This window comes from Oryctolagus cuniculus, chromosome 9 (genome assembly GCF_964237555.1).
Source record: "Oryctolagus cuniculus chromosome 9, mOryCun1.1, whole genome shotgun sequence".
Taxonomy (NCBI): Eukaryota; Metazoa; Chordata; class Mammalia; order Lagomorpha; family Leporidae; genus Oryctolagus; species Oryctolagus cuniculus.
Window position 1 is genome coordinate 119,650,062 of NC_091440.1, and position 23,290 is coordinate 119,673,351.

Here is a 23,290-nt window from a genome sequence, read left to right on the forward strand (position 1 = left end):
TGACTGTGTGGCTCCTATTTTAGATACCCATCAGTCCATATCCACAGCCCTAGTGGCTAGCTAGTACCAGAAACATGTGGATGAGGCTTCCAAAAAGGAGGTCAAAGACATCCATGCCCAGTGTGACCAGACCCGTGCCAGTAGCTGACCCAAGTCCCTGGAAATCCAAAGTTTGGAGTCCCTAGTGCCTCTGCTCCCTACCAGAAATCCTACCGCTAAGATTATCACTAGGACTGGGATTCATCTTTAAAATAAACAATAGTTGTGCGATTTTAAGGCTTGCTCTGCCCAACCCCCAAGAAAACCCAAACAAAATTAAGATAAGCGCCTTACACACGGGTTCAGGTGGAAAATTTCTGAAAAAACAGTAATAAATCAAGGAGGCAAAACAAAAACAACTCTTTCAGTATATTTCTATAAAGTTTTTATTTAAAAAATAAAATTATAAACAAAATACAGAAAAATATTGACACCTGTGATAACAAGAAAATGACTCTTAATATTCAGGGCAATTTGTTGTCCTGGGGGAGAAAAATCATGGGTTTTATAAAGAAATTTTATTGTGCAAAGGAGGAATGTAATATTTAAAGTTCATTTACAACAGGCATTTGGCATTGACAGAGAAAGTATTTCTAGGTGTACATTCAACACTTGCAGCATATTTACATTCAAGTCATGTTTCCAAATCCTATGCCAAATACAATCTAACCACTGAAAAACCCTAAGGTCTTAGTAAAATTCTGTTCAATTAGGGGGAATTTAATACAATTTTATTAGAAAATAATTTTATGGTCCTACTGCATTTTTACTACTTCAAGAAAATGCACTGATATTTTCTTCCCAGTTTAAGCCTAGCCTCTTCTAGACAGATTAAATATCAACTCAAGTGTCACCAGTACGAAATTCTATTTCTCCCTCTTTCTTTACGGAGATTATTATAACTTTCAACGAAAGGACACCAACTCCGATAAATTACTGAGTGTCTTAGGGATGTAAGTTATAGAATTTTAGCTTCTGTTTAAAAAATGATTTAAGCACTTTCCTTTTTCAGTTGTTAGCAAATTCCTCATCAAAATAAAACACACGGGAAACTCACATGGTGGTTTTCCGAAAACTTTTCCCTGCTGTTCCCACACATTTCTGAACAGACCATTTATTCCTCAGCAACTTTTGAGTTTCTTAGTTTTTCCAAAATACACTAGGATCACTCTTTTTTCCTGATAATCTTTCCATTTTAGCTTTTAAATTACGGTTTTATTAAAATCAGAATAAAGTACCCATGACTCACAACATCTTTGCTACGTTCTCTTAGAACTCTACCTGAACTTAAGGAAAGGTCAGGATTCATGGGCCTGTCTGAACTGGGCAAAAAGGAAAAGTCAGGATTAGGAAACTCTCATGCCTCCCAGAGATTCCAGACAAGTCACATCTATTCAATAAGTATCCCCTCTTTCTTATTTACCTCAAATTAAATTCAATTTTTAAAAAATTCTATAAAGCTAACGAACGACAAAGCAATGGAGACAGATGGATTTCATTCAGCTGAGCTCACTCTTTCTGATTCTCTTCAGGTTGTGACTTCTCCTCCAGTACATGACGGCTGGCAGCTGGCAGTGGGTTGCTGAGATGGTACCACTTCTAAGTCAGATTCACGAACAAAAACCACTGCATCACCACTTACATTTATGAGACACTGTGCCTGTAGAACAACCAACAAGACAACAAGACGGTTCAGTTATACTCCACGCTGTGTTCCTAGCTCTGTGACACAAGGGACAGTGCTGTACAGCTGAGAAAACACAGGCCTACAAATCATTAGGAAAAGAAAGACAACCAAATAAAAAAAGAAAACAGGATGCACTTATGGGAAAGAAAACTCAAAAAGCCCCAAAAGGTCATACAAAAAAATATTAAAGGGCACTAATAATCAGAGATATATACATTAAAATGACATTAAGAGACAGACCACATTTTATATATATTGGCAAAAAAAAAAAAAAAAAGCAAAGCTGTTGTAAAGCATTGACAAAGACACAGGACAAGAGAAACAGCTTAACTGCTGGGCAAAGTACAACCACACTGGAAAGCAATTTGGCAATATCACATGAAGCAAAGAAAGTACACATTCTATGATCCATATACATAGGAATTTATCTATGAAGGGACTTCAAAAGATTCACAGGAAAACAGAATTAAAAGATAAAAAGATTTTTATTTCTCAACATCAGTGCCATCAAGGTCAAGAGAGTTTTGTAAACATGACACCAGCTATTTTGTCCATCCCCAAAGAGCTGAGTATCCCGGGAATTTAACCCTATCAATGCAGTCTTTTTTATATTCTAAGCTGGAGAAAATTGAGCATCATTTATTTTTTAAGGTTAGGAAACAAAATGTCAGAAGGAGCCAAATCAGATCTATAAGGTTTGGTACCCATAAGCAGAAAGCTTGTTCTATTTTAATTTTTCAATCAAAACTGTGTAAGCTGAACTGAGAGGCCTATGATCATGAAAATTCCAAAGTATGGATTAACTAGAATTTCTTAATTAGTTAACCACTGATGAACATTTAGATTGCTTCCAATGAGTGTCATGCTAATACAAACAGTACTATAAGAACAATACAAAACAGGCATTTAGCATAAATTTGTGTATCAATAGGAAAAACTCCTTATAATAGAATTGTTAGGTCAAATCATATATCTTAGTAAATTTTGCCCAAGTTCCCTTACATTGAAATTATCTTGCAAATTATTTATATAATTAATATATAAATGGTTTCATAATGTTCGTGTCCTTTTACAAATTGCTTTCATTAATTCATGACATTTTTGAGATTCGTCCATGCTGACAGAACTTTAGGTCACACATTTTCACTTCCGTATAGTATTTCAGACATGAATATTCCACAATCTATTTCCACTTCTCTCTTCATGGGCATTTAGGTTGTTTCAATATTTTTCTATTATAAACAAGTTGCAGTGAAAAGTCATGGGTTAATACTTCTTTAATATGTCTCTCAGATTTCTCTAAGGGACACGTACACACATACAAATGAAGGGTATTCAAAAGGTCCATGGAAAATGTGTATTATAAAAAACTACTCACAGATTTCAAAAATTTTTTGCACCAACTGTTGAAATCTTTACTTAATGTATACTAAACTGATCTTCTATATATATATAGAAAATTGAAAATGAATCTTGATATGAATGGAAGGGGAGAGAGAGCGGGAAAGGGGAGGGTTGCGGGTGGGGGGGAGGAGCCAATGTAGTTCATAAGCTGTACTTTGGAAATCTATATTCATTAAATAAAAGTTAAAAAAAATTTTTTTTGCACCAAAATAAGCTTATATTTTGATTCTACTTTTCCATGAGCTTTTTGGAGTCGCCTCCTACAGCTCACCACCTGAAGTGATGCATGCACATAAGTAGTGATACATAAGTGACAATTATTATGTGGCCATGGAGGGAGAGGGCCAATAGAAATCTGAACCCAAGAAATGGGGGTCCTGGTCTAGCTTTCCTATTTATAGCCTTGTAATGTACACGAAAACTCTGTGAGCCTGTTTTCTCACTTACAAAGGCAGCGTTACATATCAACACATTATAAAGTGCTAGAAAAGAGAAAAAACACAGGTCATTCGGAAAACTAACCAATTTAATGCACTTGCACTATAAAGTATGTATACTGGGAGAGGAAGGAGTGAGGGATGAGCCTGAAGGAGGACGAAAAGGCCAAGTTGTAAAGAATTAATATGACATATTAAGAAGCTTAAATTTTATCCTGTAAGAATCCATTAAGGACTTTTAGACATGTTAAAGGTAACAGTACCAACTTTTAGAGCACTTACTGTCAGTCAGGCATAAGCACATCACATTTATGAACTCATGCCCAATTGCTCTGCCCAGGCTATAGATGAGCAAACTGAGGCAGAGAGGTAGGTTGATTTCAAGGCACTTGTCAAAATGCTAATTAACTTTATAAACAGAAACTATATAAACCTAATACCATGGAAACCCTAAAATACAAATCTTAAAAAAAATATTTTATTTATTTATTTGAGAGGTAGAGTTACAGACAGTGAGAAGGAAAGAGAGAGAGAAAAGTCTTCCATCTGCTGGTTCACTCCCCAAATGGCCACAACAGAAAGAGCTAAGCCTATCTGAAGCAGTTTCTTCTGGGTCTCCCAAGCAAGGGCCATCTTCCGCTGCTTTCCCAGGCCACAGCAGAGAGCTGGATCAAACCTGGAGCAGCCAGGACTGTGGAACCAATATAGGACATCAGCGCCATAAGCGGAGGATTAGCCTACTGCGTCACAGCGCTGGCCCCCTAAAATACAAATCTTAATCTCAAACACAAAATAATTAAGCAAAAAGGAACTGTTTAATAAGACTACAAAAATTCTATTATGCAAAATAAAGTTAGTACAAATAAGAACAAGATGATTCCAAGATGATTTCTTTGTGACCAGATTATATCAAATTGTTTACAGCAGGCTGGCGCCACAGCTCAACAGGCTAATCCTCTGCCTGCAGTGCCGGCACACCGGGTTCTAGTCTCGGTCGGGGCGCCGGTATCTGTCCCGGTTGCCCCTCTTCCAGGCCAGCTCTCTGCTGTGGCCCGGGAGTGCAGTGGAGGATGGCCCAAGTGCTTGGGCCCTACACCCCATGGGAAACCAGGAGAAGCACTGGCTCCTGGCTTCCGATCAGTGCAGTGCACCAGCCTCAGCGTGCCGGCCGCAGTGGCCACTGGAGGGTGAACCAACGGCAAAAGGAAGACCTTTCTCTCTGTCTCTCTCTCACACTGTCCACTCTGCCTGTCCAAAAAAAAAAAAAAAAAAAAAATTGTTTACAGCAAATTATGGTGATGGGGATGTGCTTTCTCTGGATTCCATCTACATCCACACCTGTATCCAGGCACTACTTAGACTCTCCATTTTCCTGCTTCCTCTTTGACTATTTCTTTCTGGCTCTTTCTTCTCCTCCAAGTACCCTTTATGCTAATTCTACACAGTTTTCTTGGCTGCATACGTATCAATAAGCTGGTCCTAACTCTACAACTCAAGCCTAGAAATCTCTCGGAACTTTACATATGCCCCAGTTGCCTACCTGCAATCCTCCCAGATGTTTCCCTAACTTGCCCTCGCCATCACCAGTTTATCAGAGGGCTGTCTTCTAGTTTCGTGAACTCATTATTTTTCTTCAATATCTAATAATGAAGTACAATAGGCCCCGAATAACAAAAATGTCCAACCTATCAAGGAAAACTGAAAGGAGTTTATAAATGAAGTACTGTTATGATAAAAAGATTAAACCTATTGATTATAGGGACCAGCTGGTTCAGGTCCTGGCTGTTCTGCTGCTAACCCAGGTTCCTGCCAATGCACATGGGAAGGCAGTGGATGATGTCCCAAGTACTGGGGTCCCTGCCACCCATGTGGGAGACCCAGATAGAGTTCCTGCAGACATTTGGGGAGTGAATTAGTGGAAAGAAGGTAACTCTGTCTCTCCCTCTGCCACTGTCTTTCAAATAAATAAATAAATAATCTTTTAAAAAATGATTGATAATAAAATAAAGCTAAACCATTTTGAATTTCTATAATAATGAACTTTTTATGACAGCACCTGTCACTGTAAGATAATCTTATCAATGAAAAATCAAGGTACTAAGAATTCAAAAGATTTGCCTTTGTTTAGAATTATCTAGACTCTCTTTATATAAATAAAAAATTAAAAATTTAAGGGCTAGTGCTGTGGCTTAGAAGGTTAAGCATCCGCCTGCAGCGCCGGCATCCCACATGGGTGTCACTTCCAATCCAGCTCCCTGCTGATGGCCTGGGAAAGCAGTGTAAGATGGCCCAAGTGCTTGGACCCCTGCACCCACAATGAAGACTTCGAGGAAGCTCCTGGTTCCTGGCTTCAGATCGGCCCAGCTCCAGCCATTTCGACCATCTGGGGAGTGAACCAGTAGATCAAAGACCTCTCTCTGTCTCTCTTTCTCTCTGTCTGTAACTCTGCCTCTCAAGTAAATAAATAAAATCTTTAAAAAAGTTAAAAATTTAAAATATTAAAAGTTATACAATTATCTAGAAATAAAACTGGGAACAAATATATACACATATATGAAGGTAGTTAAAAAATTCATGGAGAAATGGAATTAAAAAATAAAATTTATTCTGGTGCAAAAAATTCCTTGAAATCCATACATAATTTTCTATAATGTACCTTTTCATGAACTTTCTGGAGATCCCCTCATAAATACATATACATCCAAGTATTCATTGTTATTCCTGCACAAATAGTAGTAATGATGCTGTACTATGGCTTCCTGAGCTTTCTGTCTGTCAAGAATACTGATCCCCTCTCCTCTTAGGGCAGTCCCCTGGACCAGAAACCCAGGGCCAGTTACTACCAGTCACAAACACCTTTATCTATTTACCACAGTGGGCTACAGAAACAGTATGATTTTGCTGTGCAGCAAGAAGAACAGGCTGGAAAGCACAGATGTTCTGCTAGCAGATCTATAGTTCTTTAAAATCTTTAAAAAAAAATTATAAATGCTATGATCTTAAAATGGACAAATTTATTCCACAATTTAAGCTAACAGGGTGCCTTTTATCCCCCATTAACAGAATTAAACTGCTTAGTATTAACTGGCTGCAGCACGGCTGCTAGAATCGACCGTGTTGTTAACTTTTCAGCTCTTCATGTTTAGCTTTTACGTATACCAAACACCCACTGAGAAAATGGTGCAAACAATGGCTCGGGAGCAGAAATCCCAAAAGTGAATAAGGACAGTAACTAGGGGCAGGCATTTGGACCAGCAATCAAGACAGCATGTAAGAGGCCCATATCCCACCCTGGAGCACCTGGATTTGATTCGCAGCTCCAGCTCCTGATTCCAGCTACCTGCTTGCAGACCCCCACGCCATGCACAAGGAAGAGCCTGGGTTGAGTTCTCGGATCCCAGTGTCAGCCATGGTCCTTGCGGGCATTTGGAGAGTGTACTAGCAGGTGGAAGCATTCTCTCCTCCCACCCCCAGCTTTGTCTCAAATAAATAAATAAATAAATTTAAAAATAAAGAACACTAAAACAAGTCACTGGAAATGTGAAAACAACATCTGCGCTATATACGACCATGGGTATTCATAAATTCATTAAAATACATTTCAAGCATCTAGAATCAAAGATCTCTGAAAGGTAATTCCCTTTCGCAGAGGCAGGGGTGGTAGACGGTCATGGGTGCAATTCTCAGGTTCCTGCGATCAGATGTTCCACTGTATCTCACCTGGTTTTTATTTGGATTCTCCATGAAAACACACTGCTTCATTATGTAGGACACAACAGCATTGCCTCCTAAGGCTGCGACGTGAGCTCTCACCATCGCAAACACCTCCGCAATAAAAGCATGGAGAAATCCACTGACTCCTCCTTCCTAGGTAACAATGCAAAAGGAACTCATATTATATGTGGGTATAGAGGAATGTATACAAAATAGCAAAGCATATACATATATATTAATATATTAAAACAACACAAGGAGTTTTAATATAATGAATAAAATAATTTAACTTCCCTGCAAAGTGGAGATTTAACTCATGAATGAACAAACAAACCTTACTCAACAGTACAGGGATTTACTAACTTAACAAAAGATAAAATCAAAGTTGAGATAATTTGTCATGTGCCCATCACTAGAGCCAATCACACAGCTAGTGGGTAAATGGCAGAGCAAGCACTCAAACTATGCCTCTATGTTCAACATCTCCTTCTGTCAAACTCAGTTTAAGAAGCTGTAAAAGAGGCAACTGTGACTGGAACATGGCTCAGACTGGGAGACAGGAGGAGCAGTTGTTTATGTCTCCATCAATGTACTGAAATGACGATGAGCATGATTTGACAGAAGGAGATGCAATTCTAATAGCAGAGTAGCTATACAAGGTTAATTTTTAAAAGATTAACTGTGAAGACAACTCATCAGGTAAGGAACACTTTTGGGATATCATGTCACACAGTTAATATTAAAAATCTATGTTGAAGGGCTAGTGCTGGCATATAGTGGGTTAAGCTGAGGCCTGTGAGGCAGGCATCCCATAGGGGCATGTCGCTCCCCCTCTTCGTGGAGGAATGACACAGGACCCTGCGCTGTTCTTTCGTCTGCTCGGCCCTCCCCGGGTTTGCTGCTGGTTCTTCCTGGGTTGGCTACCGTCCCTTCCACCTCCGTGGAAGGGCGGTTCCCCCTGGCCACTTTCCCCACTTCCGCAGGAGAGTGGCACACCGCCGGCCGGCTCTCTCGGGGGCTGCACAGGTGTTCCCCTTAGATATTCCTGGTGCATGTTGTCTCTCTCCTCCTTTATAGTCCTCCTCCGCCAATCCCAACTTGGCTGCCCACACGCCGAGTACGCTGCTCTCCTCCAATCAGGAGCAGGATCAGCTCCTGAAGGTCATCACTCAAGTTGGCAAGAGGCAGCTGCGTAGAAGCTGTTTTCTCCTCTCCCAGCGTCATATTGTGGGAGAGCAGATGCACAGAATAAGTCTTAATTCCAGTAACTCAGTCCAGTCCGGGTTGCTCCCCACAGATCCCCCTTTCCATTTTTTGGCGTTGATACGCGCCTGTCTTCGGTGCCCCGCGGCACACACTCTGCTCTGCTTGCTAGAGTTGCCCACAGGTGCTTACAAGCCCTACCAATCAGGCAAACCGAATCCAAGCCCTCTCATTGCCGTCTAGTGGGGAGACTTATTGATGTTAATTCGTGCCTGTCTTCGGTGACCTGCGGCGCATAAGCTGCTAGCCGCCCGCAGGTGCTCACCACCTCCCTAATCAGGCAGACCGAATCCAAGCTCCCTCATTGCCGTGCGTGTTGTGGGGAGGCCTTATTTTTCTCTATTTCTCTATCTCCGGGCATTCCTATTTCTCCTATTTTACTTCTATCTGCCAGCATTCCTATTTCTCTCATTTTACTTCTAAACTTCTGTTTCTCTTATCCCTGCGGCTTCCCGGCGCCTGCCCCGAGGCTGCTTCTCGGCGGCTTCCCGGCTCTGAGCCGCTTCAGCCAGCGCTTCTCTCATCTGCGCGGCTTCCCGGCTCAGCGTAGCTTACATTTCCGCCACCACCGGTATTCAATCTAAGTTCCCCGGGCTAACCTGGCGAATTCAACCTAGCTTACGCGTCTCCGCCTTATGGTTTGGCTTCCTGTCTTTTGCTCCCCGGGCTAATCTGACGGATTCCAACCTGGCTTACGCGTCTAGCTTCTCGCCTTTTGCTCCCCGGGCTGACTTGAAGAATCCCAAGCTGGCTTACGTTTCTGCCTCTGCCTGCCCCCACAGCTTCAATTTCCCTAACATTTTTCTCTACCCGGTATGTTTCCCTAAGTTTTCTTCCAACAATATTCCTCCCTCATTTCTCCTGGCTTCTCCCCACAGTCCGTATCCGAGTCTGTTTGTTCTAGCTTTCACTTTTGCTTTAGACCTTAGAGATTTCTCCCAGCTTCCCCCCGTAGTCCGTATCCGAGTCTATGCCTAGGCTTTCAGTAGCTCCTTCTGGCACCTTTTTCGTCCGGCTTTCCCTAGGCTCTTTGCTAGTCTCTCTCTCCGGTATTTTCCCACTTCTTCCCGTTTCTTCCCTCCTAGGTTTCCTATCCCTCCTAGGTTTCCGATCCGAGTCACGGCACCATTATGTCGCTCCCCGTCTTCGTGGAGGAACGACACAGGACCCTGCGTTGTTCTTTCGTCTGCTCGGCCCTCCCCGGGTTTGCTGCTGGTTCTTCCTGGGTTGGCTACCGTCCCTTCCACCTCCGTGGAAGGGCGGTTCCCCCTGGCCACTTTCCCCACTTCCGCAGGAGAGTGGCACACCGCCGGCCGGCTCTCTCGGAGGCTGCACAGGTGTTCCCCTTAGATGTTCCTGGTGTATGCTGTCTCTCTCCTCCTTTATAGTCCTCCTCCGCCAATCCCAACTTGGCTGCCCACACGCCGAGTACGCTGCTCTCCTCCAATCAGGAGTAGGATCAGCTCCTGGAGGTCATCACTCAAGTTGGCAAGAGGCAGCTGCGTAGAAGCTGTTTTCTCCTCTCCCAGCGTCATATTGTGGGAGAGCAGATGCATAGAATAAGTCTTAATTCCAGTAACTCAGTCCAGTCCCGGTTGCTCCCCACAGGGGCACTGGTTCAGGCCCTAGCTGCTCCACTTCTGGTCCAGCTCCCGGCTAATGGCCTGGGAATGTGGCTAAAGATGGCACACATACTTGGGCCCCTGCACCTACATGGGAGACCCAGATGAAGTTCCTGACTCCCAGCTTCGGCCTGACCCAGCCTTGACCACTGAGGCCATTTGAAGAGTTAGCAGGTGGAGGATTTCTTGGACTGCCCATCTCTCTCTATAGCTATGCCTTTCAAATACATAAAAATTTTTTTGAAAAGCCTATGTTTAAGGGAAATCTGTGAAAGAACATGTTATGATATGGGAGATTAAGAAGCAGAAATCAAATACAACTTCTGAATTCAAACAGCACAATGCCCATGTACTGTTAAGAACAACTAGAAAGGGCTAAGTCACAATCTATATCAGCTTCTAGCACCAAACCTTCTTTGTCAAATTTAAATGGACATAGAAGTGTTATCTACTTTAATTCTTCACTAAATGATTTTTTAAGAATATGTTAAGATATTCTTCCACTCAACATAATTACAATATGATTAGCAAACCTATTTATCTTAAAAGAAACATCCATTTAATTTATTAGATAACCTCAGAAGCCTCTGCTCATTTATATCCAACTGCCCCATGTTTCTTGTGTGCCAGGCAGTGTGCTGGGTGTAGGGTAGGAGTGTGATATACACAGAGAATGAAGGCTTTTACCAGAGAGGCAGGAACACTTCTGGTGAGATGGCAGGGAAAAGTGCAACCAAGAAACTTTGACACACTTTTTAAAAATACACATGGCTGCTAACTTGAAACATGGGTTTTGTGCCTCCATAATTTAGAAATTTCCCTATTCACAATATTAATTTGCTCAGCAGCCCTGTTCTATAAACTAAAGCCAGTATAATTTCCATTTTTCTGGAGTCTAAATTCATGTTACAAAAGAATAAAGGTAGACTAGTTCTAGACTTAACCCACATCAAGTAAAATTTCAAGCTACTCTTCTTTAAAAAACAAATGAAAATTTAATGACATTCATTGTAAAGTAATAATTTGAAGAAATGGATTCTCACATACTGCTGGAAAGTCTGAAAATGAGTAGTCTCATTCTTAGAGCAAAGAAACAATAGGTTTAAATGATATAAAGTATCTATACAGATGTGTATCTGACATAGAGTTCTCTAATATTTCTATATGTGATCCCTTAAAAACTGCTACTGAAATATATCTCAGGCAAATAACTACTGTGAAAATTAAGCTGCTCCTTTACAGCTATTTTAAACTTCTAATCAAATAGATAAATGTATTTATTTACTATGTAGTAAAAATCTAAAATTTCTAATAATTAATGAATTTAAACTTAATGTGACTTGTGATAATACCAGCTGTGAAATGAAGCTTGGCAATTCTAGTGTAGAATCAATTGGGACAGGTTACTGAAATATAAGTAAATTAAGTAAAATGTAAACATATATGCTATTCTGGCAAGAAAAAAACACAACAATTTTAAACTAAACTTTTAATCAGAGAAAAATGAAAAAAAATTTTTTCTATAAAATTACCTCACGAAGAGAAGTGGTTTCCCGAATAAAAAACATGTTAATTATCCCAAGATACTTAGTTATTTTTGCTCCAGGAATGAAAGAAAGCGGTGTCATCTTAACAACCCCAACTGTGGAGTTTGCACAAGGTGGGGCAGAACGATTCCGGAAATTTCCTTCTCCCACTGGACTTGCTTTTTCAACCGTCACAGCTAAAATTGGAGAAAGAAAACATTAAGATACTGGTAACATGATTATTCCCCAAAGTTTCCAAGTAAGTGGTGACAACATTCAGCTGTCTGTGAGGCTAAGCCATGTCATGAAAGAAAAGAAATTATCATGCACTACATGCAATTAAAAAAGAAAAAGAAAGGAAAATACAAGAGGAAATGCTGGAATGGAATTCTTTTGGAAGAAAATGGCATTCCTGCAAAAGAAAATGTTGATGCAGTAAAGCTATACACACAATGAAAGGTTATAAAGTGAAGAAAAAGCAGAAGAGCATTAAAATTATCTGCTGTAGAAACAAATTATTACAAGGAGAGTGTGAAAGTTGTTATTTCCCAGTACAGCTGTTTTTTTTTTTCCATCTTTTTCAGGTGACTTCATCATTGTCAACTTGTAGATAAACCTTGTTAACTAGGTGTAATGTATCTCTTTTTCAAACCTTTTTGACTAAACCAAATCAGAACTTAAAGAATTTAACAAATGACTGGCTGTCCAAAAGTTACAGGTAAAGTTACAGGTAATAATACTAGCACTATTAACTCTTATAAGCTAGACATATGTATAACTAATCCTTAGCACATCCCCATTTCACATATGAGGACACTGAGGCTGAGATATTAAACAGTTTGCCCAAGGTCATACAGCTATTAAAATGGTTTCTAAGATTCAAACCAGATCTGGCTGGTTCCATGCTCTGTGTTCTTTCCTGAAAGTGTGCAGTTCCCTCTTTTTAATGTATGTAAACTCTTGCACTCAAATAGAGCTAACTCAAAATCTACCAAAACACCCAGGGTCTAGAAAAAGAACACACAGGTAATGATCCTGATTCTAACAGTAAGAGTTACCTACTTTTTCTCCAGAAATACTTTTAGCCAACTCTGGGGATCACGCTCAGTAAACTGAGAGATGCCATAAAGTAAGTAGAACCTTGGGTCCTGGAAAAGTAGCTCTTCAGTAAGACATATATTTATATACTTCGGAAAAAGCAAAATTTTAAAAACACATCTCTATTGTTAAAAATAGCAAACCTAAAGACCCTTCAATAGTGTTTCCTAAGTGATCTTAGGAGTCGGCAGCTTTCACACTCCAAGACATGATTGATTGGCAATGTTATTACTGCGCAGTAAAGTCTAGCCTTCACCACTGGGAAATCAGGGACACGCTTCTCAGATCATCATAACGTGGTAGAAACATCCGCCTACTTGTCTTAATTGATCCGCGCCTTATGGTCTGAGCTTTCAGTTTAATGAGCTCTATCCAGCTGCTGCATCTGTCTGCAAAGGAACTGTAATCAACTGACGTTGCTGAAAACACAGACAGAAAACAAAAGAAAAAAACAAAGAAAAAATATGGATGACGTCTCTTATTCGTCATAACACTCCCTCTGATGATGGCAACTTAACTGTAACTTAGAAAAAGAATGGTCCTTTCCAAGTCAGACAAGAGAGAGAGGCAAGAGTCAAGCTTTAGACACTGATTTGTCCAAAACCAAGTTCTCAGTTAACTGGCTGAGCCTTTTTGGTAATGTCACATTTGTGTGGTCTCTTGGGGACAGAGTCAGTGGGCTTTAACATAAATATCACGAAAAGACCACATATTTTATTTTAACTTTATTTCCCATTCTTTTAATTAATAATACTAGAGTTGTTTCTAATTTAGCACTTGAATTTATAATCCAACCTTACAGAATAATTCCCTCCCCTACTTGACCCTACTATCAAAACTAAAAACAGGAATCAAATGTTGAAGAATACATGAAAAAAAAAAAAAAACACTACTTGACTTATCTTTCATTAAAATATCTTCTTTCCATCATCATTAACAGGAAGCCAAAGGGTCATTTTTGTCACTATTCTATTTCTGTGCCTGATTTTTGGCAATCAAACATTTGGTAAAATGGGGTGGAAGGGGCAGGTGTGAACCTGGTAAGTTCCCCTATTAAAAAGAGTAACTTATAACTTATACTACTAGAAAGCAAAAAAGAAAAAAAAAAAGTGTTACAAAACTAAACTTTTTAGAAACTGGGCAACTAAATTACAATGTTAAAAAAATTATTTTAAAAACATATCCTAACTATACTAAAGCCACATTGTGCTATCTAGTCCATTTCCAGTTGGTTTCTTCCATACGTAATTTTATGCAACACCGAACTAGAATTTCACACCTTTGGTGACTATTTGCTTAATTCAACAAACTCACCTCTCTGTGCAGCTGGTATACCTGAGTTAGAACTTGCACTCTCCAGGTGTTCTAATAAGGCAATATGAACAACATTAGCTTGAATGCTAAGTACAAGCCAGCATCTCTTCTTTGTTGTCTGTTAATACCTTCTACAAGCCAGAAGAATAGGAGAAAATCTTTATGGCTTCCTTATAAAAGCAAACCAAACAGAAGTATTTAGGTTTAAAACATGCTTTCTATTGACACATGAAAACTAGCTCACTTAATACCATGCTAAGGAAGACTAATTATTGTAACACAGAAAGCCTTTCAGAAATCTTATTGTCACAGAAAATATAAGCACAGTAACAAGTGTTAGTACAGTGAAAGGATGTACGAAGACTGGGCACAGAAAAGGGTGAAATGAGTTGGAAAGAATATCTAAGATGAAACATGGAAGGAGGGCGGTCGGTAAGATTAGAAATGAGACAGGGTGATGACCTATGCTCCAGAGACCAAAGGATGCTTCCCAGACCTCCTGCAAGGACTTCACTATCAACTGCTCCCTCTGCTGGTCACTACAGAGACTGATCCCCAAAGAAACAGCTAACCTCAGGAAATTTCCCCTGATATTTTATGTATATTACAGATGTTTAAGGTATTATACAATTAAATTATACAAATTTAAACAGCACTAACGTCCAATCTATTATCAATGTTTATGCTCTAGCCACACAAGCATTTGTGAATTTTTTTTTAAGATTTATTTATTTGAAAGAGATAGAGAAAAAGCAAGAGACAGAAAAACAGAACTCTTCCACCCACTGGTTCACTCCTCACGTGGCCACAACAGCCAGTACTGGGTCAGCCAAAGCCAGGATCCACAAGCTTCATCTGGGTCTCTCATATGGAAGGCAGTGAACCAAACACTTGAGCCATCTTTTGATGTTTTTCCTAAGCCATTAACAGGGAGCTGAATCCAAAGTGGAGCAGTTGGGAAATCAATCACATGATCAGGTGCCTGTATTAGATGCTGGCATCACAGGCCAGCATCACCACAATGCCAGCCCCAGCATGTATGAATTTTTGTTTCAAACAATTTTGCAACTTGAAGTATAGCATTGCCAAGAAAAACACTTTGAATAATTTGGGTTTTCATTTTTTCCCTTATAAACTAAATAAGTATATTTTTTCAGCTCTAACATTTAATGAGTTGACACTCTGATAACGGTCAAATAAGATGACTTTCATTATTACCTGAATCTGCCGGCCATGTGGAGAGGGAAACTGACCTAGCTTAAAAGCAATTAAGGGGAAACAAGCATATTGATAACAAGAAGAAAGAATGTGGCAAGGATTCTTCCTCCCTCAGTTACACATTTGCCAATGCTTCTACAGTGTGAGATTTCTCTAAGTGATCTGTCATAACCCATGACCAATGTGTCGCTTAGTTTGAATGTTTATTCCCTCCAAAATTTAACTTCGATTATAGTAAGTCCAAACTTTTAAAAAAGATTTACTTATTTTAATTGAAAGGCAGGCAGACACACACGTGCACGCGTGCGCGCGCGTGCACACACACACACACACACACACACAGAAGGGAGAGGGAGAGTTATCTTCCATACAGGTTCACTCCCCTCAATGCCCACAACAGTTCAAGGCTAGGCCAAAGCCAGGAGCCAGAAACTTCACCTGTGGCCAGTTGGGGAGTGAATCAGCAGATAGATGCAGGACTTTTCTCTCTCTCTCTGCCTCTCCTTCTCTCTCTGTGTAACTCTGACTTTCAAATAAATAAATAAATCTTTAAAAAAAGAGTCCTATCATCTTTTAAAACTATTAAAGGGGTCAGCGGTGTGGCAGAGGGTAAAGCTGCTACCTATAGAGCTGGCATCCCACATGGAAGCCAGTTTGCGTCCTGGCTGCTCCACTTCTGATCCAGTTCTCTACTAATACACCTGAGAAAGCAGCAGCAGATGGTCCAAGTGCTTGGGCCCCTGCACCCACGTGGGAGATCCAAAGAAGCTCCTGGCTAAGCCAGGCCCAGCCCTGGCTGGTGTGGCCAACTGGGGAGTGAACTCTGTTTCTCTATCTCTGTGTGTAACTCTACCTTTCAAATAAATAAATAAGATGAATCTTAAAAAAAATAGTTTATTAAATTTTACTATGCTAAAATGTTTCGCCTACTAGTTAAAGTGCCCACATTTCATACTGAAGTGCCTGGGTTCAAGCCCTGTCTTCACTCTCAACTCCAGCTTCCTGCTACAATACACATCCTAGGAAGTAGCAGTAATGGCTCAAGTAGCTGGGTCCCTGCCATACACACGGGAGACCTACACTGAGTTCTTGGCTCCCAGCTTCGTTCTGGTTCAGTCCGAGCTACTGCGGACATTCTGGGAGCAAACCAGCAGATGCAAGTTCTCTCTTTCCTGTCTTTCTCTAAGTCTCTCAAATTAAAAAAAAAAGGGGGGGGGGATATGAAACTGAAAAAGTTCCTACAAATGCAGAAAAGATTCTGATTTTAAGATACATGCAATCTAGAATAAAATCTATGCTATACATTTCCCATTTAAATATCTTCAGTTTTAAGTTATTATGATTAAAATAGGAATTTATGGTCCTTTGAGTATTTCCATCATTCTATAATGCATTGATTAATGCCTTATCACTAAAAATCTGGTTTAACTAAATCAGGCAAATGGTATATCTAAACATTTAGCGTAAACCTCACCTACAATGTGGTATTCAAATATTGATAGACTGGTAGAGACTGTCATATTACAGTTACAATTTATTAAGGCACAGATAAAGATGCAAATAACTTCCACCTGGATAGTTTACACAGGAAAATTCAGCTGAAATACCTAAGAATGTGCATATACTAGATGACAAGGACAACTGATTTCTATTTTGGGCACTAACGTTTTCAACCACAGGTGCACAGTGTCCTAAACCACGTGTCTTTCCTTCTTCCTGCTCATCACTCATCCTTCACAGCTTCTCCTTCAGATAACCCACGCTCCCTGTCAGTTACCCAATTACTCCGCATTTCTCTCCTTTTCCTTCTGGCTCTGGACTTCACTGTCCTCAAGCTGACTTGAAGAGCAAGAGGTAAAGATTCCTTATTCCAACTTCTCTATCGACTCTCCTTCTTCTCCTCCCATGTCTTGGAAGAATTTTCCCACATTCTTCTCTTCAGTTTCTATTTTCCTCATTTCTCCCCCTTCAGCATCTCCCTCCTTTTAGGACCTGCTATTGATTGTTTTGGCCACCAAGTAACACAAACTTCAGTGTTGCTTTTTTTTTTTTTTAATTGTGGTTATTGGTTATCATTTTCTCACAGTGCCAAAACAGTATTTTTTTTTTTTTTTTGACAGGCAGAGTGGACAGTGAGAGAGAGAGAGAGAGAGACAGAGAGAAAGGTCTTCCTTTGCCGTTGGTTCACCCTCCAATGGCCGCCGCGGCCGGCGCGCAGCAGCCGGCACACAGCGCTGATCCGATGGCAGGAGCCAGGTGCTTATCCTGGTCTCCCATGGGGTGCAGGGCCTAAGGACTTGGGCCATCCTCCACTGCACTCCCTGGCCACAACAGAATAAAGAATTCCATATAGTTGTAAGAATTCAGAATGTCATTAGTTTGCAAGAAAAATAAAAGCTGACTTTTGTAGGTTTTTAGTTGTACATTTCTAACTGCTAGTTCAAAATCATGCCAGACAAGTCACTAAATTGAACCAGTTAGATTATCTTTTAAAATCAAATCTGGTTTGGGGAGGGCCTTATGGCACAGTGGGTTAAGCCTCCACTTGGCACAACTACATCCCATATCATAATGGTGTTTGGAATCCTGGCTGTTCCACTTCCAACCCAACTTCCTACTTATGCATCCTGGCTGGCAGCAGGATGGCTCAAGCACTTGGGCCCTTGTTATCCACATGGGAGAATCAGACAGAGTTCTGAGCTCTTTCCTTTGCCCTAGCCCAGATGGCTGTTCCAAGAACTGAGGGAGTGAACCAGCAGTTAGAAGATCTCTCTACCTTTAAAGTACATGAAAATAAAAACTTTTTTTTAAAAAAGAACTGTACATAAAAGAAATCATTTCTGAGGCTGGCAGTGTGGCACAATGAGTTAAGCCATATCTTTGATGCCAGCATCCCATATAGCCACTGGTTCAACTCTTAACTGCTCCGCTTCTAACCTAGCTTCCTGCTAATGGCCTGGGAAAACAAAGGAAGATGGCCCAAGTGCTTGGGCCACTGCTTCTCACATGGGAGATATGGATGCAGTTCCAGGATCCTGGCTTCAGCCTGGCCCAGTCCTGATCACTGCAGTCCTTCGGGGACTGAACCAGCGGGCAGATGATATCTCTCTTTCTCTCTGTAATTCTGCCTTTCAAATAAATCTGGTTTAACGAAAATAACAGCCTGAAATAAAAATAAAGGAAAAAAAACTCTGATGGTGACACTTCCTTATGAAGTATAATGCCTGATGGACGTAAACCACCTTGTTTTCCTTCACATTGAAAGGCAGACTTTAACCTTTGCTTGCTACATTAGTTAGCAACTGGTACAATAAAAACTCCTCCCCCAGTACTGGTTTATGCCTGTGAATATGAGGAAATAACCCCTACTATAAAACTGAATCAAAGCAGGAAATAAGGTCAGTAAGTATCAAAAAACTTTCTTCTATACAGTTTTAGTCTGCATTATATAAAAACTAAAATTGGCCTGATTAAACCCTTTGAGAACTATTATCTTATCATAGATTAAATTTATAATATACCTGAAAAAGATTTAAAGTAGTATATGATTCACACACACTTGTCTAAGTTCTTAAGCTCTAAAATATGGTTTAGGTCTTCATAAATTTATCTGAAGTAATACATGAACTATTTACAAAAATTACGTGCATGAAATTTTTGAGACAACTGCAGCCCATGTGAAACTCTTAGTGTTTTTTAACTCCGAACACCTTTAGTCGGAGTCCCGGCTTTCCTATATTGGCTTTTGCTCCTTTTTTCGACTTAGGTCATTTTAAAGTCTCTTGGAAACCATTGTAGAGAACAAATGTAGATATTAGGTAAGAAAAAAAACATTATGAAAGTCATGTAAAAATTGTTAAAGCCATCTTTTTTTCCTCATAACAGCCTCAAATGAACACAGGTCATTTATGCTGATACTAAATCTCTATGTTCCTCATAGTACTCGTGGAGGAATTCTGATGACCTTCACCTGACAATATCCTTTAGGACATTATCTAAGCTCAGCACCCTTGAGTATTTCAAATCAGAAAAATCAAGATAACTATCAAGGTAACACTAAATCAATCATGAATTTAAGACATATTTTGAATGATTTTGTTACCTTGAAAAATAAAACCAAATACAATAAATGAAGGAAGGTAAAAAGTCGAACGAGGATGGACAATTCAGGCCCAGGCTTACTCTATGCAATGGATAAAGATATATTTAATTGGAGCACCATTTCTTTACAAGACATTAACTCATTTTCAATAATATTAAAATATAATGAAAGGTTTATCTACAAGTGAAAAGATGGAAGTGTTAATAACATACTGTGTATAATTTTTTCAAACTACTCTCCCTGTCAACATAAAACTAACTGAAAAATTTTAATAAATCCCTCCACTGGTGATAAAAACATGAAATATAAAACAGAATTCAAAGTTACTGGAATTATAAAAAAGAAAAAACTCGTAGAAATTTAGCTGAACAAATTAGTAAAACTATAAAACCTATGCATTTATTGATCAGTATTTGCAGCCAACTCCTATGGCTGCACTTGAGAAAGCAGACAAATCTGAGCATTTATTCCTATTCCTCTTACCTTCTCTCTCTCACTTACTTCCTCTAAACTGCCACACTTCACTTTTTTCCAGACATTTCTAGTCTCTATTCAAAGCTTTCGGTCATTTTATTTCACCCAATTACTCCATTCATGTTGTAAGCCCTATAATTACATTTTTTAGACTTTTTAAAAAACAATCTTACCCTTAAATATTTCAAAATGCTTTGAAATAACTTTTAAAGATACAGCTAGCCCATGTCCTCCTGAAAAGACTCAAGGAAGCAAAGACAATAAATAAACATGCAACATAAACCACAATTTACAAATTAACCAACTATTCATAAGGAGGTATAGTTGCGCTTTTAGTGTTTAGTGATGATTTCAAAATGTAATATTTTAGGGAAAGCAGATACGTTCTGCAATTAAGCTCTTGGTACAAAAAGTTTTACATGTATTAGTAACAGATGTAATGATACTGAGAATTATGATAATGAAAATGAGGATGGTAAAGGTGGCATGATCTGACTCAGTGGTTTTCAACCTTTTTGAAATCCTTTCTTCAAATAAAACCTACAAGACCACTATGTAAAAGCCACTTGAATGAAAAGTGCTCTGTGTCAGAGGCAGGGGACTCGGATACTTGTCCTCACACTCCCTCCCCTCACACCCCACTCCCTCTCCCCTACCTCTGAAATGCTCCCACAACTTTGAGGAATGGAGTTTAGAATGTACTGGCTGTCTTAAATAATAATATTTAAACTAATGCACATATATATTTCTTAAATAATGACACATGTATAAAATATGCATATTATTGTATTCACATCTTTCCATATCGTGTATGGTTCTTAGTTATTCATGGATAATAGGACTGATCTGTATCATTTATGTGAGTGGTTGTGTTGAAAGCACCGAGACCAATTTGATTTTCATTAAGTCCAAAAATTCCTAATTAAGCATTTGCACAGAAAGATTGTGTGGGGGGATGTAGCAAAAGGGTGCTGTTTCGGGGCCATCATTGTGGCACGGAGGGTAAAACCAACTCAGTTCATATCCTAGCTGCTCCACTTCTGATACAGGTCCCTGCTAATGGCCTGGGAAAAGCAGTGGTAGATGGCCCTGCCAACCATGTGGAAAACCTAGATGAAACTCCTGGCTCCTGACTTCAGTCTGCCTAGTTGCGGCCATCTGGGGAGTGAACATGTGCATAGAAGACCTCTCTGTCTCTCTCTCTGTTTCACTGTAACTCCGGCTTTCAAAAAACAAAATAAATAAATATTTTAAAAAAAATAGAATGTACTGGCTGAACTGATTAGAATATGTATCTGAAAACAATTTAATTACAGAAGCTCAGTGTGAACTTGGCACTAGTTTAGCTTTTGATTTACTTTTTTAATAATATGAACATGTTAGTAACTGAAGGATCATTAATTATGAAAACGCCAAGGAATCATAGAAGATCTGAGGCTTAAAGAGTGTGACGCAGTTAGCACAAGTTCTCACACATTTGGAACAAAATTGAGAAGAGAACCCAGGTCTGGTGCTTTTTTAGTCCACATCATGCCCATTTCTGTGCTCCCTAAAAGTACATAATATTCTAGGTGCTGTTTAAATATTATTTATTCTACTCAAATCCGTTTTTGTTATTCAGCTCACAAAGTATTAGTACACACAAAATATATTAAGGACAACGTAAGTACCAGTTACAATTAATTGTGCAAACACAAGTGCTACTGCAGAAACTGTTATCAACATAAGTAAGGCAAACTTAACAGAGTTTAAATCTAATCTTCTGCACAATTTAGAAAGTATTAATAAATGACATGGCTTAATCTAAAAGAAATCCCTAGTCCTATGGATTAGCAATTTTTGTTGATTGGGTTTTTTTGTTTTATTTTCAGCCCTCTCTGCAGAGCAAGGATAAATAAAGGAATGCTTGCAAGTCATCTGGAGTGGCACTAACAAATCTAAGTTTCTGTATAAAGTAGGTGTTTATATAAAAAAAAAATCACTTGCTATCTAGTGAGTTCAAGGAAGAATCTTGACAGCTCTGTTTTCTGTTCTGGAAACTGTATTTAATTAATGAATCTGAACCCAGATTATATTATAAATATGATCTTTTCTCTCTCCTCTACCAAGGAGGTTGAGGTATATTGAAATTCTGGAGTTCTAAATTAGAATTTTAGATAATGACAAAAAGTAAAGAGCACCAGAGTCACAATGTTAAGAAAATCAGAATATGAAAGCAGTGTATCTTTTCATCTTCAAAATATGAGTCAAGATCTACTTATCTACCTAGTTAGGCCTTTCACTGACGTAACTAAGATTTGATTGGGATATATGCAAAATGAATAAGAAACCATTCTGTATTATATGCAATCTGCTATCAGATAATTTACAATAGAAATCACGATTCATTTCACCTATAAAATACAAAAATTAGAGTGGCTGATTTGATTTTAAATAAAAAACAATTTCTCAGAATAAAATATTTAGGAAAAATTAAACTACATATATTGGGGCCGGTGCCGTGGCTAATCCTCTGCCTGCAGCGCCAGCATCCCATATGGGCACCGGGTTCTAGTCCTGGCTGCTCCTCTTTTCAGTCCAGCTCTCCGCTGTGGCCTGGGGAGGGCAGTGGAGGATGGCCCAAGTGCTTGGGCACCTGCACTCACGTTGGAGACCAGGAGGAAGCACCTGGCTCCTGGCTTCGATTCAGCATAGCTCCAGCCATAGCGGCCATTTGGGGGGGTGAACCAACGGAAGGAAGACCTTTCTCCCTGTCTCTCTCTCTATCTGTCAAATAAAAAATTAAAAAAAAAAAAAAAAAAAAAAACTACATTTATCAAGCATGTTCTTTTAACGTTATAAAATAATGTGCAATAATTTTGTAACTTCTCATAGAAAGAAATTACACTGAAGTCAGAAGGGAAATGGAAAAAAACTATCACTTATCTATAAAAATTATAGAGATCAAAATAGGTATTTTGAGATATATTTAGATAATAAGTATATTTTGATAATACATTTTCTGATATTAAAGGACCAATAATTTTGCATGTGAAAATATGATAGTGTCTTTCAAATATGTGACAATATTCTTCAATGACAGCACAAAAGGTATCTCATCCCTTTCTCACTTACACTCTCCCTACCTAAAATCTCTCCACGTTTTCTGAAGGAAACAAGCATTCTGTTGTCTATGAAATTTCACAAGTTTCTGTAAAGGTTTGGATGTTGTAGAGAAAAATTTTATCAAATATAATATAAATACCGAACATATGAATACTACGTGTGAATAGTTATGTTGGGAAATTCAAATCTTTGAAAATAAAACTTCAGTACATTTGAAGTATGAGAATGGAATATCCTCATATCTTAGTAACTTACGATGACATTAACTGAGAAATTAAGAGGGGCAT

The 23,290-nt window shown here is 39.2% G+C and overlaps 1 protein-coding gene across 35 annotated transcripts in view; it reads right to left on the bottom strand.

Moving 5' to 3' along the window:
* Positions 1-407: 407 nt before the first annotated feature.
* C2CD5 (C2 calcium dependent domain containing 5) overlaps positions 408-23,290 on the bottom strand; it is a 93,613-nt gene continuing 70,730 nt past the window's right edge. For 12 of the 35 annotated variants that reach the window (XM_002712710.5, XM_008259543.4, XM_017343340.3 and 9 more), the window contains 5 exons: positions 14,105-14,155; positions 13,108-13,209; positions 11,699-11,889; positions 7,288-7,434; positions 408-1,699 (listed from right to left, as the gene is read on the bottom strand). In XM_002712710.5, the coding sequence (XP_002712756.1) occupies positions 1,568-1,699; positions 7,288-7,434; positions 11,699-11,889; positions 13,108-13,209; positions 14,105-14,155 (623 nt within the window). In that variant the 3' untranslated portion in view covers positions 408-1,567. The remainder of the gene's footprint in view (positions 1,700-7,287; positions 7,435-11,698; positions 11,890-13,107; positions 13,210-14,104; positions 14,156-23,290) is intronic. The other 23 variants (XM_002712712.5, XM_070049480.1, XM_070049481.1 and 20 more) reach the window with 4 other exon arrangements.